The sequence below is a fragment of the Melospiza melodia genome, chromosome 1 (genome assembly GCF_035770615.1).
Source record: "Melospiza melodia melodia isolate bMelMel2 chromosome 1, bMelMel2.pri, whole genome shotgun sequence".
Classification (NCBI taxonomy): domain Eukaryota; kingdom Metazoa; phylum Chordata; class Aves; order Passeriformes; family Passerellidae; genus Melospiza; species Melospiza melodia.
Window position 1 is genome coordinate 165,068,966 of NC_086194.1, and position 16,919 is coordinate 165,085,884.

Sequence of the window (16,919 nt, forward strand, 5' to 3'; positions counted from 1 at the left end):
TCATCCACAGTTTCTGCACAGCATGTTCAGAAGAAAAGAACTGAGGCAGAAAGTGTTGGCCAAATCCCATTCCCAGACTTCATTCTCCATCACCTTTCTATGGAGGAATTAAGCATGGACAGAGTCCAGTATCCCATGGACAAGTCTAGCACCAAAAATCCTAAACCTGGCTTTTCTTGCAACAATATTTGGAATCTGGCAAACTGCTAGACTACAGACCATGAAAATATTGCTGTCATGAAAATCCCAGGGCCTGACTCTCTGGCAAGGCTATCCCTTCTTTCACTCTCTGGTGTTATGAAGCTTCCTGGAACTGGTAACAGCTTTTTTTTTTTTTTAATTTTTTTAATGTATCTGTGGACTCTGTAATTAGGGGAGAGCAGTGTGTTAGCTCAGTCCTGCTACCAGGTTGATGTGGTGGAAGCAGTGGAGGTGTAGTCTGCATGGAGATTGGTATAAAACCAACCCACATCTCTGGATTCTGATAATTTTTTTGTTGTCTTTGGTTTGGTTCAATGAAATAGAGAGGAGTTAATGAGAGATGCTCCTCTGTGGAGCTGAGTGTGAGACAATGGTGCTTTGCAAAGCAGCAGGGAGGTGGCTGTTGGGGAGAGCAGGCTTGGGGAGGTGGAGAGTTGGGTGATCATGTAAAGGGAGGTTTGTAACTGCATGTGATTTGGAGCAGGGGTCTGTGGTGGCTGGTGCATCTAGATAATCAAGTCTACCATGAAAGGGGAACTATTGGGTTGTGTCTTTGAGGTGAGAAGTGGGGTGATTTGCTCCTTTTATTAGAACTTCATGAATTTTGATTGTACTATGAGAAGTGTCACCTTAGCTCTGCAAATTTTGCATTAGGATGAGTTGTGCTTTGTGATGATGGTCCAGTGTTATGGGCCACAGCCCCTCTGAGCAGGTTCCCCCTGAGCTGTTCCACGCACGCAGGAGTGAGCAGGCTGCAGAGCCAGTGCTGTCCCTGTGCACACCAACCCAAGGGACACCAGCAGGAAACACAGATGGCACAAGTGCTGCCACTGAGCTGTCCCTGAGGGGCAAGGCTGGCCAGCCTGAGGGGCTCTGCAGCCCTGACTGGTAAATGACCTCACACCTCTGCCCTTCACAAAGATTTTGGCTGCATGGCAGGTGAAAGACCCAGACCCAGGAGATGGGAGAAGAGGGCCCTGCCCCATTTTCAGTCTCTCCCTACAGATCAAAGCCAGTGTTCATCCACAGTGAGGAAACTTGATCTCCAGGACCTGCTTTGAGGAATGTGGGTTCTGCTGGGTCACCAGTGAATCACACTGGCACTGAAATCCCTGGTGAGAGCATTTCACAGACTGAGAAAGCACAACTGTTTTACAAAGGTTCATAAGTAAAAGGGTAGATAGCAGAGATCTAACTTAGATTTATTTAAACTGGTCAGAGTTGTTCATGACAGCAGAACAGGGGAAAATCGTTTAACAGAGGATTTGGTGTGGGAAGTAAGAGCAGGGTCTAGAGACACCACATTCCTAAAAGACAGAGAATAGGCAAGAGGATTGACACATGAAGGGATCATCTATTTTAGGAGAAAGAGAAAAGCTGTAAAAACACAAACAGAATAGAGCAAGACAAATTGTGCTTGGAAGCATTCTCCACACACTGGGTGAAGCTTTCTTGCTCACCTGAATTCTCAGTTCCCTGCTGTCCTCCCCACTGAGCTGCTCCTCTGTGCTAATCAACACACACAATTCTCTGCACACATAGTGCTGATTTCCAGCAGGAATTTAGAGAAGGCATCACCTGGCCATATCACACTACAGACTCAGCCAAGCAAAACATCTAATGATAGGGAAAACAGGCAAACATAACTTGGAAGGATGGATCACAGTAAGACACATGCTGTTCTACTTCTAGCAAAGAAATATTGAGTATTGTTGCTACAAAATGATGGAAAATCCTCCATTCATGAGAGTGCTTGTTTTGCATGAATGCCATTTTTAGCACTGGCGTGTTCCCTGACATCAAAAAACGCTTAAAAAGAAATTGCAGATATATCTCAATACTTGGGATATCACTCCAAAATGAACTACCCTTGCTCCTTATTGGATAGAGGCTTGATTTAAATTTGAAGCATCAGCTTTTAGTTGCTTCCCAAAATCTTTTTCCAGCATTAACTCTCTGAAATTTATGCTGTCCAACCAAATCTCAAAACCATGTGTGTCAACTATTCCTAGAACTGTTGCCTGAAATATCTTATCTCTCAGCAATGTGGATATTAGTAATGTTAACTCTTGTAATACACGTCACATTTGCGTTACTCTGGTTATTCAATATCCAATTTTATTTATCAGGGACAAGCCTTTATGACTTTGCAACTGTATCTCTCTTGAAGTGACTCCACTGTGATGACTGAAATACATGTCCAGGTTGCAAATATGAAACCCTCATTGTCCTCCAGACCAAAATCAGCATTTTCATTCCAGACTATGCTGAGATCCACAGGTGCCTGCAGCCCCGAGCAGGCAGACAAATCCCATAAACTGACTCAGAGAAGGTTTTCCTTCCAAACATTTGTCTGATAAAGACTGAGGGTCAAGCCTTTGGTTACAAATTCTCCTTCAGCTCTGCTGCTATAACAATCCTCCTCTGTTTATTTTAAGCTGAATGATATTAGTAGAATCTATTTTATTTAGAACTGTTGATCCAGAGTTCCCTGAACTGCTGAATTGGAGATTTTAATCCAGTTCAAATTACTTTTATACACTCATGCAGACCTCTTATTAAATCCTTCTCTGTTACTCTGGGTTAACAGCAATCTTAAACCGATGTGTTTATTAGCTATGCTTCAGTAGAGCTCCTTTTAATGTGGCAGGTAACCATGAAGTTTAAATAGTTTTCATTTTTCCTGTACCAACGTATTGCACTCCAGTATCAAGCAGTTTCCTCACGTCTTCACGCTTAACAGAGCAGAACAGAAATCAAGAGAACAAAGAAATAGAAGAGGAAAGTCCTTGAGTACAAATTTCCTTACCTTCATTCAGTTGCAACATCTAAAGGTCATGTCTCATTTTAAGCACACCATCATCCACAAAGTCTAAAGAAATATTTCAAGTTAATGTGAAAATATGCCCGTGTTACAATTGCACGCTTCATTACATTGATACAATTACTTTTTAAGTTCAGATTTATTTGTGTGAGAATGCAATATAATGCAATAAATATACATTTAGTAAAAAAAAATAATTTAATTTGCTACATTTCCACTGAGCATTAATAGCACAGCTGAAAAGGTTTCCTCTAAGTACAAGTAAAATCACCAAGATCTGGAATAGTTAATATCAACTTACCTGATTTCTCATGACAAAAATTATTATCTTCAGAGCCTATACAACACTGGAAGTTATTGCCAGCTGTTAATAAACCCTTTGTGAAAAACTTTGAGTAGACAGGCTTGATAATCTTTCCTTAAAATCCTGTGAAAATTGTTATCCTAAACCCTGAAGGACTAACCAGAGGTAACACAATCGTGAGCACACAGTGCCTGTTGAATCCTGCATGGAAAGGCTCTGTGGCAGGTCAGGTGGGGATTGGAAGCTCCTTTTGGCAGTAGAATTGAATTGTGGAGGATTTTTTTTTTCCCTTTTAAAGGAACAGCTCTGTTTACTGCAATTAGACCCATGGCACCTTTGATGGTGAGAGGTAGGCAAGGGTGAGCCCCTCTGGAAAAGCTTTAGCCATGCTTCAGGTCAAACAAGGGACATTGTCAAGAGGGCAGAGATGACACCTGAAGTGTATCTTAAGTGTGGAACCTCAAAAGGAATAAAATGTGAGTTACAACAGGAAAAATTGCCTGGAATCATGGTTAGGTGATGAGGAAGAGAGATCTGGTCAGAGCAATGACATAAGGCAATTTTTGTGATGCTAGTGATTTCAGTAGTATCCAAGGGAAGATCACTGCTGGAAACAGTCAGTAAAATTCTGCTACCATTTACTCCAGTGGGCTGGAAATAATTCCTCTGAAATCAGTGAGTTTAGGTGCAGCCTGGTTAAAAGCCAATAATCCATTTAGTAATTTTATCACAATCCACCAAACGTTTCAACTTGTGAAACCACTCAAAACGTTGTAGCAATTAATAAGGGGAATCTAAGTGGGTTCACAGTCAGTTTATGAAACAAAAAGTGCTTTAGCAACCATTTTATGTGTATGGTTGAGCTGTGTCTCTGTCTATCTAACAATCCTGCCTCAACCAAGAACTTCAGATGCTGCAAGGCAACTGCAGCCTCATTTAACAGAGCTGTAGCTGGTCTATAAGATACCCAAATGTCTGTGTACAGGCAATCACAATTTTTCCTTGTTTTCATTGACTCTCTTTTTCACAAAAAAAATTATGTGGTGGGTGTCACTGCATCTAGTATTATTTAATTCTGTATGGAATTTAATGCTGTGAAAAAAGGAAAAATTTTGAGACTGAATGCTGCAGCTGGAGGAATATGGAAGCACCTTTTCTTTGACAAGATTTACTTTTACTGACTTAATTACCAGTTGCTCAATAGCACATCAAGAAGGCTGGGATCAAAGTCCTCTCTGTAACAGCTGACAAAACCAGGTATAGCCAGGAAAATGTGTGTGCTGGGATCAGTTCCAGCCGTTTGATGTTTGCCTGTGAGGGTAATTAGACTTTCAGCAGGTTTTGCCTCATGCTGTGTTTTACCCTGGGACTCTGTAATTTTAACTTTCCTCAGCTGCTGAGCAATGCTCAGGTGACCTGGGAGGGGGCTTTTGTTCAGCCCCAACTTTGACTCTTGGGGACAATGCTGTGTTCTCACTCAGAACATCGCTCTGGGCAAGCAGCTTTCTCAGGAGTATAGTCTTCACATGCCTCCTTTTTCCAGCATCCCTTTGTGTGGCAGCACTGTGTCCATAACCAGCATCCCAAAATCCAGAACAGGAAAAAAAGACATTTTTAGAGTCTCTTAGTAACACAGCATAGACACACAATTCATATAAATTACTTAAATGCATCCATTTGCTGAAGGTTGCACAGGGTAAGGCCCTGCTAATGCAATTCAAATAAACAGAAATCCAAGGAAATGCCTGGGATTTATCTGTAGGAGACAGTGTGGTGTGATGTTCTGGTAGGGAGGGAAAAAATGAAGTCTGGCTGTTGGAGCTCTATCTCTCTGTGGGCTGAGAGCACAGAGTGAAAGCAAAGCACTATTTCTTCCTTCTGGCTTTTCCTTAGGCCTTTAGATGTGGTTAAAAGCACACATTTCTCTGTAGAAATTGCAATATGTGTGACTGCAAGAGCTGCAGCCATACATTCATTCCTGTGACCTCAGCCACTGACATGAAGTGTCCCCTGCCACCTGCTCTGTCCTGGGGTGGCAGTGGCTCATTGTCCTGGTGTGCCCCTGGGGTGGCAGCGTCCTCAGGTGAGGCCACCCTCCAGCCTGGTGGGGCCATGCACCAGCTCTGCCCTAAAGGAGGAGCTGTGGCACCTGGAGCACTGTGGCACCTAAAGCACCTCACAAACCTGCCTGATTCACCTGGTTAGAAAACACAAATCCAGCTGTGCCTCTCTCTCACCCGATGCTGATGTGCAAGAGAGAAGGAAATGCTGTTTGTAAATAGAGTGCAAAGAAGCAAACTTAATTCAAGTTTACTCCAGAGCACTGAAGTTTTATTTTCAGTTACACTTCATTTTACTATGGCAAATGTTTCCATGAAAGCATCTTTGAGTGATTGTTAAATAAATTTTGTTTAGAAAAGTATCAATTGAGTAAATTTAATTTGTTCTGAAAAAACTGTTTGCACTTCAACGCTGCTCTATTAGTCCTCTACCATTACAATTTTATAAGATATTTAGTTTACTTTATTAAGAAATGTACTAGTTCTAGAAATTTTTAATTTCTCATTTTACCAATATCCTTCTATTATATTTATTTTTGGTACAACTTTTATTAAGGACAACTCTCTAAATGTATCATTGTTTCTTTGTAAATGTTTTTTCAGAAGAATAAATTTCATCTCCTGAAAGCAAAATTATATAAAGAAACTCGGAATTACTACCTGTGGGAAACACCTCTAAGATCATTGAGTCCAACCATTAACCCAGCACTGCCAAGTGTACCACAAAACCACATCCCCAAGTGCCACATCTACACATTTTTTACAAACCTTTAGGGATGGTGATTCCGTGGGCACTTCCTGGACAGCCTGTTCCAGTGCTTTTAAACCCTTCAATTGTAAGAAATTGTCCTAATATCCAATCTGAACCTCCCCTGGCACAACTGGAGGCCATTTCTTCTTTTCTTGTCACTTGTTACCTGGGAGAAGAGACTGATCCCACCTGCCTGCAGCTCCTGTCAGGCAGCCGTGGAGACTGACAAGGTCTCTCCTGTTGTCCTGTTCTTCTAAATTCTTCTAAGCCTTCTAATGTTTACATTTTTGTAATGGAGTTTCTCATGCACTTTTCATGTAAATAATGATTTTTTTGCACTCCTTTCTGGAGGAGGAGAAAATTGATGGACTGTTGGTTTGACCAGTGTGGCTGGAGAGGTGGCAATTTCATCCTCCAATCCATGGTCACTTTTGAAAGTCTTTTAATATTGGAGTTTGACAATAAACTATGCTCTTTTTACCTTGGACATTTCATCTTGTGCGTGTTGTTCATTTCGTGTCCTGTTGTGACACCTCCTGAGCCTCCTCTCTCCAGGCTGAGCACCCCCAGCTCCCTCAGCTGCTCCTCACACTTGTGCTCCAGCCCCTTCCCCAGCTCTGTTGTTCTCTGGACACACTCCAGCCCCTCAGTGTCTTTCCTGCAGTGAGGGGCCCAGAACTGAGCACAGGATTTGAGGTGTGGCCTCAGCAGTGCCCAGCACAGGGGGACAGTCCCTGCCCTGGTTCTGATGACCACACTATTCGTAACACAGGCCAGCTGCCATTGGCCTTCTTGCCCACCTGGGCACACTCTGGCTCCTGTTCAGCTGCTGTCAGCCTGCATCCCAGGGCCTTTCCCACTGAGAACTTTTCAGTCACTCAGCCCCAGCCTGGAGCACTGCAGGGGATTGCTCTGACTCAAGAGCAGAACCCAGCACTTTGCTTTGTAGAACTCCAAATACATAGTTATATATAAAAACTTGTATTTGTTCCATTAATAGAATTTCCTTCCCATTTCAGAACATGTGTTCCAGATTGCAAGGCAAGATATATTCTATTACCTTCTGTATGGCAGATTATCTTTTGTCAAGTGAGCAGTTTGCCTTATCTCTCTCTCTGAGTGACCACATTCACTCCTCCCTCGGGAGGGGACATTGCTGATAACAGCTATTGAATGTCACTGCATGGCTGATAAGAACTATAACATCCCATTGTGAGATGCTCCGCCCAGAGGGAGGAGCCAAGCATTCCTACCCAGATATAATCCAGAGGTTTTGAGACACCAGCATGGCTTTCTCCGTGGAATTCGCCAGAGGAACAGCAGCTGCCTCTTCTTCCACTGGATCTTCAGAGGAAGAATACATCCTTCTCTACAGGATCCCCTTGCTCCAGCAGAACCTCACCTGACACTCCAGGAGGGCTGCAGCCATAATTTCAATTAGACTGCCACCAACACCCTGAGCCACAGGGTGTCAGGTTGGGTTCTGACTCTGTCAGTGTTGTTCTAGTGTACTGCATTGTTTATTTTATCCTTCAAATTTTCCTTCCCTATTAAAGTACTGTTATTTCCTGCTCCTATATTTTTGCCTGAGAGTCCCTTAATTTAAAATTTATAGCAATTCGGAGGGGTGGGAAGGGTTTACATTCTCCATTTCAGGGGAGGCTCCTGCCTTCCTTAGCAGACTCCTGTCTTTCCAAACCAAGACAACATGTATTTAGAACTGAAAATAGTTTCTGTCCTATCTATAACTTTTTCTTTAATTTTTATTACCTATGTACCAATTGCTAAGATTGGTACTCACACCACAAAACTTCCTGAACAGAATGTGCATTAAACTCTACAAACTGTTTTCAGTAAGAGTGTTTTGTGTATTTACTAAATGTAGGAAACACTTTCTTTAGAAGTGTCGGATATTGTGAAACTTGTTTTGGATTCAAGTACGCTCTTGAGGGAGTAAAAGAAGAGAAAGCAAAAAAAAAGGGGACCATGGAGATCATGAAAATGTGTAGTGGTGAGAGGCATGGAGTCCTAGTGGTTTTCTTATCTGTGTGTGAGTTAGAATACATGAGATTTTTACACAATACACTGCACTGCTCCTTGAGGGTTTCCAAAGAAGTTAGTTTGTGATAAAGCACTTGGCATTTTTAAATATAGATCCTCATAAAGCCTTGATTCAACATTGAGAAATTTCAGCAGTCCAGACCTTACTTAGAAAAATATTTAATGACTTATCCAATGATCTTATTTCTGATAGGATGTGTCAGAGATGTAACTGACCTCACCAAATCTGCCAAAATATTCATAGCATATATTACACTTTTCCCCCATGATCTCTGTTTTGTAATCTGCACCTGACACAAAGAAGCAGGAGAAAAACTGTGGTGCTGTCCCAAACCCACTGGGCTGACAATATTATCTTAGAGAGCAATTCCTTTAAATATTGTCTAGATTCCCTGCTGCTCTCTGCCATGGGACTTGGCTTTCCTGATTCCATCCCTTCTCTGTGTTCCAAGAGGATGCTCTGTGTTCCAAGAGGATGCTCTGCGTTAGTCAAGCAACTATTTTACCCTGGCGAGTCTTTAAAAGCAAAGCAACCTACAAATAAACAGAAGGGTACACTGAGAAAATTCCACTCCTGAAGCTGTTTCTTGATTGACACTGTTTCAATTATTACCCTTTCTAAACTGCTGACCCTAAGTCTTATTCTGCTTAGGTGGGGGACAATTGTGTAGGATCCCCAAAGTCCCATGTAGAGGTAGGCACCCCTGGATGCAAGCAGGGCTTTGCCTGAGAATAGGTATCACTTCCTATTTTAGAGTTCATTTCTTAAAAGATCAGACCTAATGTCTCACTGAAATCCAGTGACTTGTCAGGTTCTGGTATTTGGGTGACAGCCAAGGGGAAATTTTAATGCAACACCTTTCAGTGCAGACGAACCAAAGCTGAGTGTTTCACCTGCTGTGTCTGTGAAATGCTCAGGGAAATTCCATTGCTGGGCCTGGCAGCTGCAGGGCTCAGCCCAGGCCCTTCAGCTCAGGCTGGGACATTCAGGGCTGAGGCAGTGATGATAATGCAGGGTAGAGGTGTCTGTAAAAGTGGAGACACTTGAAAAAACCCTGAACCCCAAAAGGTTCAGAATTCCACACTCTGGTGCATTAGTTTGAAAAAACACAAACTGTCAATCTTTGGAAAGAATAGAACTTGGTTGTAAGGGCCTGACATTCACCCTATTTATTTTTTAGTTATTATTTATTTAAATTGAATAATTTAAAACAAACAAATAGACTCAAAAGCACTACAACTTAATGTTGCTGTACTAAAGGATCTTTTAATTATTTCCACTTTGCAGTGGTTAGAAGTGGGACAAGACATGGCATAAACGCTGAATTTTTTTTTTATTTACCACAAAAAATTAACAAACCTTATTTTAAGTTGTATTTCCAGTGTTCAGCAGAGCTCATGTCTTAGTGACAGCCATGAAACTGAAGCCACAGAGAATGCCTTAAAATACCTCTCTGTGCCCAGCTAAATTTTTGGAAAGAGTTGATATTTCCTGTGTTTCTCTTCCAGTCTCATTCAGACAGAACCACACAGAAATGCAGCAACAGAACCAGAGGCAGAATTCAAGCAAATTCCCTGTAGGGGATATTGTGATCTTGCTTGTACCATTACTGTGTTCTCTCTATATTTTGTTTGCAATTTCATCATATTTTAGCATGTTATGTTTCCAATATGAATTCATTTTCTCCTACTTTTCATTTTCCCCTTCACATATGTTCAAAGCCATATAAATTACATGGCCACAAAATCAAAGGTGTCACAAATAATGGGATCTACTGTGTGTTGACAGGACTGGCTGTGGAAGCCACATAAAACCTGCTTGCAGCTGAGCTTAGTCCTGCCTAGATGAAGTCAAAAGGATCTTTGCCAATGTCTCTGCTGGGGGTACTTTTGACAATGTTTTCTTTGAATATGTGTGAAGATATCAAGATTTAAATGAAAATAAATCCGTCCACATCATAATTGAAATTTCTATTTATTAATAAGTGGTGCAGTTTTTAAAGACAGAACATAAAAAAATCAGTTAAGAAGTATTGTTTGCATAATATATTGAAATAAACATATTAAATTTGTTCAAATATTGGACAGTGCCAGAATAGAAATTACACATACAGTTTAAAAATTACAATAAATAATATTATAAAGAGCACTAAAGGCCACTTGTATAAAAGTTGTGTTCCCTTGTCAGCCAGAATCTGAAAAGCATCTTTGTAGCATGGAGAAAATTTCAGTGAGCAAGGCACAAATACTAGTAATAATAAGATGCCATAACTAGAAAACAAAATGCAGTTGGCTATGTAACCTTCAGTCTCAGTCTTCTTCATGATGGAAATAGGAGCCCATTTTCACTATTTTGCTTCAGTTAACTTCAGAGGGAAGCTACTCAAAGCTGAATTGGGAAGGATCAAATCTTACAGCCTAAAAAACCATAAGGAAAAGTGATACCCAGGGTCTTCATTCCCAGAGTGCCCAGCTAAAAACACTTGAAAATGCCCCTTTTTCCTCTGCACCTCTTAAAATATTCTTCAAATGGAGCACTCACATCCAGCTGTGCTCCTGAAAACGTGACATCCCACCAAATTCATGAGGTGCTGTAGGAGATTTAGGTTTGCAGCTCCTACACCCCTAGAGCTCAGGGGTGGGGCAGTGGGGTGCAGGGAATCCAGACCCAGCTCTTTCCTCACAGGCTCTGCAGTAACCAGGGTGGATTCAGTTCCTGCCTAAGCAGATGTGACCCCTCTGCAGCAGCTGGGAGCCCAGCAGGGGTGAGGGTGTTCCTCACTCTGCATTTTCTGATTGCTTTAGGCTGTGATCTTGCAAACTGGTTGGACCTTGGTGCTCTCCTGAAGGTCACAAGGCCCCACTACCCCCAGGTTCAGGTGGGCTTTAGTTTGCACCACTCATGGGCCACCATTTGAAGCAGAAAAATTTTAAACTATTTCCACTCTGGACCATAATAATGCAGTAATGTTACAGATAAAAACAGAGCAAATATAGCCAAAAGACAATTTAGGGACTTTTTAATCAATCTCTCCATGGGTTGAATTCGTTTTATTTAGATAGGAGCTAGAGTGATGAATTCAGGGCAGGGAAAAGCCAAGACAAGGACAACAGTCATTACCTGACTAGATTTTTTTAAATTGCCAACTCTCTAAGTAGAGCATGAACCACATTTATCATACTTTCATACCTCAACAAAGTATTCACTTTTGCCTTAATCAAATAGTCCCAGTTTGCATCTAAAATGACGAAGCTTAATTGATAATAATGCTGCAAAGAGAGGCACACAATGTAAACACAGATTCACCTTTTTGAAAACTTCCAGACATCTGGCATTTCTTAGGGACTGAAAATCACTTTCAAAATGTAGCCAAGAAAAATATCTCCAGATCAGTGCTGTCCTTCACAAGAAAATCTATAAATAATGGCAGATTAGAACCCAGCCCTGCTCCCAGTGCATCACTGTGAGAAGGTTTCTATCTTACTTCAAGGAGAGCAGAGAAAAGCTCCACAGTTTCAAATTATAAAATAATATCTCAAGGCCTGAAATGAAATGAGAGTCATCAAAGTCATTAATACCTTTTAATGTTGAGTACATGCAAACAAAGTGCTAGTGTCAGTCAAGATGCTAGAAAGATCTGACCCAAAGAGAATTGATAACTCTTTAACTGAGACATCTCATGCAGAAGAAGGTATAAATCTAATTAATTCCTATTACAAAGACTATTATTGACCCAGATGCCCTTCTCAAATGACATTGTGACTAGAGATTCGTTGTTTGTGGAAAGAGGTCTTGACATTCTTAATGTTACTGGGATCACACATGGGATTTTTGCTTTGTCCAGTACCTATGGCAGGCACATGAACCACAGTTCCAGGGTGGATGCGCTTCCTGGACTCACCCTGATTGGAGTCTGATGAATTTGTGTGCAAATCTGATCTGGGATGGTCTCCAGATCTCACCTTGCTGTGACACCTGTCTGTTGTGATCACAGACAGCAGAGCTGATTTTTAACCCTGATGATGTAAATGGCAGAGAGCTGCTAAGAACAGCACCCTTATGAACAGAGTAGTGACAGGTTTCAGTGTTAAGAAAGAAAAATAAATATTAAAATAAGCTAATCAGATCTGCCTGTCTCATTTCTTGGATCTCCTTCACAGGACCCACAGATGTCTACTGCAGAGGATCTTGCTGAGTTTATCACCAGTGCTTTTTAAGAAGAGGCGGATCTTTTCTGGCATCATTAAATATTTCATGATGTGGTTACAAATACCTGACCTGACACCTTAAAGATGCATATTGCAAATTGTGATTGCAGGCCAGAGGAAACACTAACTTCAAGACAGTTCATCTGCTAAGTGTGCAGAGTGCAGGGCAGCACAAATCCTTTCTCTGGGGCTGTACCCTGTGTGCAGGTGAACATTCATCCAAGTCTCTGCCCTTGCTTGGATCTTCTCTTGGAAAGAACATAACTTTATAGGGAGGCTGTTTATGGATTTTCAACCAGGTTCAATACTGAGAAAAGATTTCATTTTATTTGACCTGTCATGGAAAATAACAGAAACCTGAACTAAAGAATTTCAGTGGGAATTGGACAGGGAACTGCATGGCACAGCCACTGTCAAAGAAAGTCACAAACAAATTGATCAGACTGCCCCTGCTTTTTGGCTGCATTGATTTTTGATTGTTTAGCTCTAGGAAGCATTTAAAGAAGGATGAAATTCAGATTAAATCAGTAGGAAAAACAGGCCCTTTATATACAAGAAAACTGAAGCAGGCTTGTCTAGCACATACTTACATACACTTCAGAAATGTAACAATGTTAAAATAATTTTTTCATTCTTTTCCATTCTCTTGTCTTGTGAGGGTTAAATCTCACAAGTTGCCACATCTATTACTATTTCAGAAAGCCTGCAACAGGTACAATGCAGATATTTCCAAGAATCATAAGGGCCAAAGAATTCTCAATATGCCAAATTATAACGAATTACACTTTGGTCATTTAGTTTTATTCTTTGTAAATTTATCCACAAAAGTGTGCCAAACACAGATTATCTTTCAAGTCAATGCTATTTTGTCAATTAAATAATTACTAAATTTGTGCCTCATACCATCATAGTTATTGACTTCAGAACAGCTCCATGGACTCAGCCCAGTCTTCAAAAGCTGTAACTACTCTGCAGTTTAATCCAGTAACAACAGCAATTTGTTCTTCCTGAAGATCCATCCCAGAAGGATGAAACATGATTTAGCTGAAGAATCAGATGAAGTAAGAAGATCCTAATCTTTTAGATGTCTCTTCCAATAGAGAACAAGCAATGAAGATGAAGGCAATGCCCACATCTGGGAAATAACAGAATTCCCTGGATGGAACGACTGCTATGAGATGTCAACAATACTGAGGAATAAAACCAAAAGTTTACTATGGTCAGAAAAACCTAACAAAGTATTGTCCATTGGAGCACTTTCCATCCAGGGCTGTGCAATTCCCAGTAAGCACTGGGAAGCCCAGTAACGTGTTCATGGCTCAGACTGGATGTGCCAAAGATGCTCAGTTGTGCCGCTGCAGTGTAATAGAAGCAGTCTTTACAGAAAATCCCTTTTCTAACTCCTTATTTGGGCCAAATCCTGCCATCTCTGCTGGTCAGTGCCCTGGCCACAGTGGGGAAATTGTTGTGTGGAGTGACAGGGATGGTTCTGGACATGAGGTGGGGATGAGCCATGGCAGAGAGGCTGCACCTTGGTGAGACAATTAACACTGATTGTGTGGTCTCTGATCATCTGACATCTAAGCAAGTCACCTTCTGCTCTCTTTGAAGTTGGTAGACATTTGTTCATTGTAGATATCTGAGTTAAAGGTGAGATTGATCTCATCCTGAATTTGATGTGTGCCTTTGTTGCTGTACCCTGTGCTCAGTGACTGTACTCCTTCATTTACCACCAGCTGTACAGAGTGTACAGCCACCAAGCTGGACATCACACGGATGCTATTTCATGGACAAATTGACTGACACCAGGTAAGACCTGTACAGGGTATTTGGAAATGCTAGTTTCACTAGCTTTATAGGTACTACATTCCCACTGTAGTGGTGAAATCTTGGATTCATTTCCTTCCAGTGATCCAGTGATTTTCCTGGTCTCTTCCTTCTCAATAATTTCTAATTTTCATTAAAAAATATTTGGCTGAGGCCTAGGGAGCATACTTATCTCTCTGTTGCTCAGGGACACATGACAAAAATGGTGATTATTTATTCATACATTAATCCTAAATATAGCACACATTCATGGATTTTGAGCAGTCCATTTCCAAGAGAAAAGGTAAACAGAGAGAAACAGATCCTGGCAGCATCTTACACTGCAGGGAAGAGAATAGTAATTTTCTGCACATCTGAGGAGCTCAAAGCACTTGACAAATATTAGACAATTGAGCCTTTCAACCTGTGATCATGTGTGGAAGTGTAACTCCCAATTAACAGATTGGGAAAATGAGGCTGAGTTACATTATGCTTCTTACTTAGCAGCACCTAAGTCAATAGAAGAGTGGAGTGTATAAACCTGGAGTTCTCTACAGTGAACAATTTTATTTTTGTAACAAAGAAAATTTGGCCCCATAAGTAGCAAATAGACTTAGCAAAAGATTTTCTTTAAAAAAGCATTATAATCCTACTTTGAGCAATTTTATAAGCACTAGTGAAGATTTTCAAAGTATTTTGAGGGGTTTCTATTTACATTTTACAATAAATAAATACCTATCATCAATCCCAGGAGGTGACTTGGATGATTTAAAATCCTACCCTTAATTTCATTTCAATATTGTTTTTCAGGAGTAATTATATGAGATCACATGTGAAACATTTAGTTCACAAAAGCATTTCAATAAGGTCACAGTTTAACTCAGCTTTTCCCCTGCTTTTGGTTGATTAGAGATTGATTTGCTTGTTTGATTGGCTTGGTTGATTAGAGATTGATTTGCTTATAATGGAAAATGATTTAGATGTTATGTTTCCACAAAGGGATATAGTTCCTGAAAAATCTTTTTATTTTGCTGCTCTGTTTACAAAATGTAGCAAGGACCACTGTATCTTGCCTCTTATCAATTCACCATTGTTGTATAGAAGAGTACCAGATAGATATGTATCATGGAAGAAATCAGCTGTACCATTTATATAGGGCAAAGTCATGCAAACCATGCTCAAAACTAAGCTCCTTAGTTTTGGAAGCATGAAAAAAACTGCATCAGTAAATTGTATGAAATGGTGCAGAATGACTACCACTAATATCACATGCATCTTATGCAGCCATTGGTGTTTTGAACTAGTAAGCTTTGGGTGTAGAGTAAGTGAGATATACAAAGTATGCTTACATTACAAGGAGAAGTCAGCCAGTGACTGCCCCCACACACATTTTAAACTGGCTTGTTTGACGGGGTCCATATTGAGTCTGAAATCCCATCTCCCGTGGAGGACAGGGGCATGGAGCCGCTCGGCGTGAAGGGGTCTGTGTCTGTGTCTGTCTCCCCCTCGGCCAGGTAGCGTTTCTCCCTCATCCACGCCGAGCCCCCGCTGGGCCCGAAGGGAAAGTCGTCCCTCTCCTGGGAGATGCTGAAGCCGCTCGGGGAGCGCTCCAGCTCCTCGTGGTTGACGGAGAGAAGGGACAGTGGGGTGTCGCTGTCTCTCGTGAGGCTCCTCCGCTGCCTCGGGGACACCTTGTCTGAGTAAGGGCTTTGAAGGTCCCCGTGGGAGTGGTAGCTGACCTGGGAGTCCATTAATGTGAATATAGGCAGAACTGTTGGCCTCTCTGCATATGAAGTTGAGGAAGGTGTGGCTTGCAGTCTGCCAGAGTTTTGCCCACCTATTGATAAAGGTTGGGAGTGAGCCGTGTGGCCCCGTGCTGAGAAACCATAGGGGCTGACCTTGTTGACTGGAACCTGCTGGAAGTTGTAGGGAGTTTCACGAGAACACTGCTCAGTGTATTTATATATTATTGTTTTTAATTCAGAATATTTGTTTTCTTCTCTCTTCTCCCTTGCAGGAGAAGTGGTTTCTTTCAATGGACTTATCTCAGCAACTTGTATCTGCAGCTGTTCCATGTGATGCATATGCATATCAACAAGAAAATCCAGTTTCTTCCCCATGTCATTTACCTGAAAAATACCAATGTCATGATATTGCCTCAAGTCAGTTATTCAAAAAGAGACTATGATTCCATGGTGTGCTGCCATGTTTCTTGGTCATGGAGGTTCATACAATAACCGTGATCTTCCCTCAAAGCTGGGCTGAAATGGATGGCAGTTGATCCTCTAACACCTCAGAATAAAAAGCCCCATCCCTATGAACTGTTCCAAAAAAATTATTAGTCTTGCTGGATATTTAACAGTACAGTGTCCAAGAGGACACTATAATGTTATGAAAAAATCTTGATACCAGTGGTAAATAGCTATTACAAAAATACAGTATATGGAATTACCTTTGCATACAGACTTGATCTCTAACTGATAATCACAGAATCATCTAGGTTGGAAATGACCTCTGAGATCACTGAGTCCAACCTATGATCTAATGGCCACTAACAGTCCCACAACATCAGAGTTACATATCAGGACTAGTTTCCTTTCTCTTTTGCATAGGCCCCAAGGGTGGACAATCATTTTCAGTCCAGTCCCTGCAGGAAAAGGCCTTGCTCATGCCAAACACCAGATGTGATGAGTACTGAAGCTA

At 41.3% G+C, this 16,919-nt stretch overlaps 1 protein-coding gene across 2 annotated transcripts in view; it reads right to left on the minus strand.

Annotated features, from left to right (window-relative positions):
• Positions 1–10,160: 10,160 nt before the first annotated feature.
• Positions 10,161–16,919, minus strand: part of KCNQ3 (potassium voltage-gated channel subfamily Q member 3) — a 194,217-nt gene continuing 187,458 nt past the window's right edge. For both annotated transcript variants that reach the window (XM_063174317.1, XM_063174325.1), the window contains one exon: positions 10,161–16,345. In XM_063174317.1, coding sequence (XP_063030387.1) covers positions 15,608–16,345 — 738 coding nt within the window. In that variant the 3' untranslated portion in view covers positions 10,161–15,607. The remainder of the gene's footprint in view (positions 16,346–16,919) is intronic.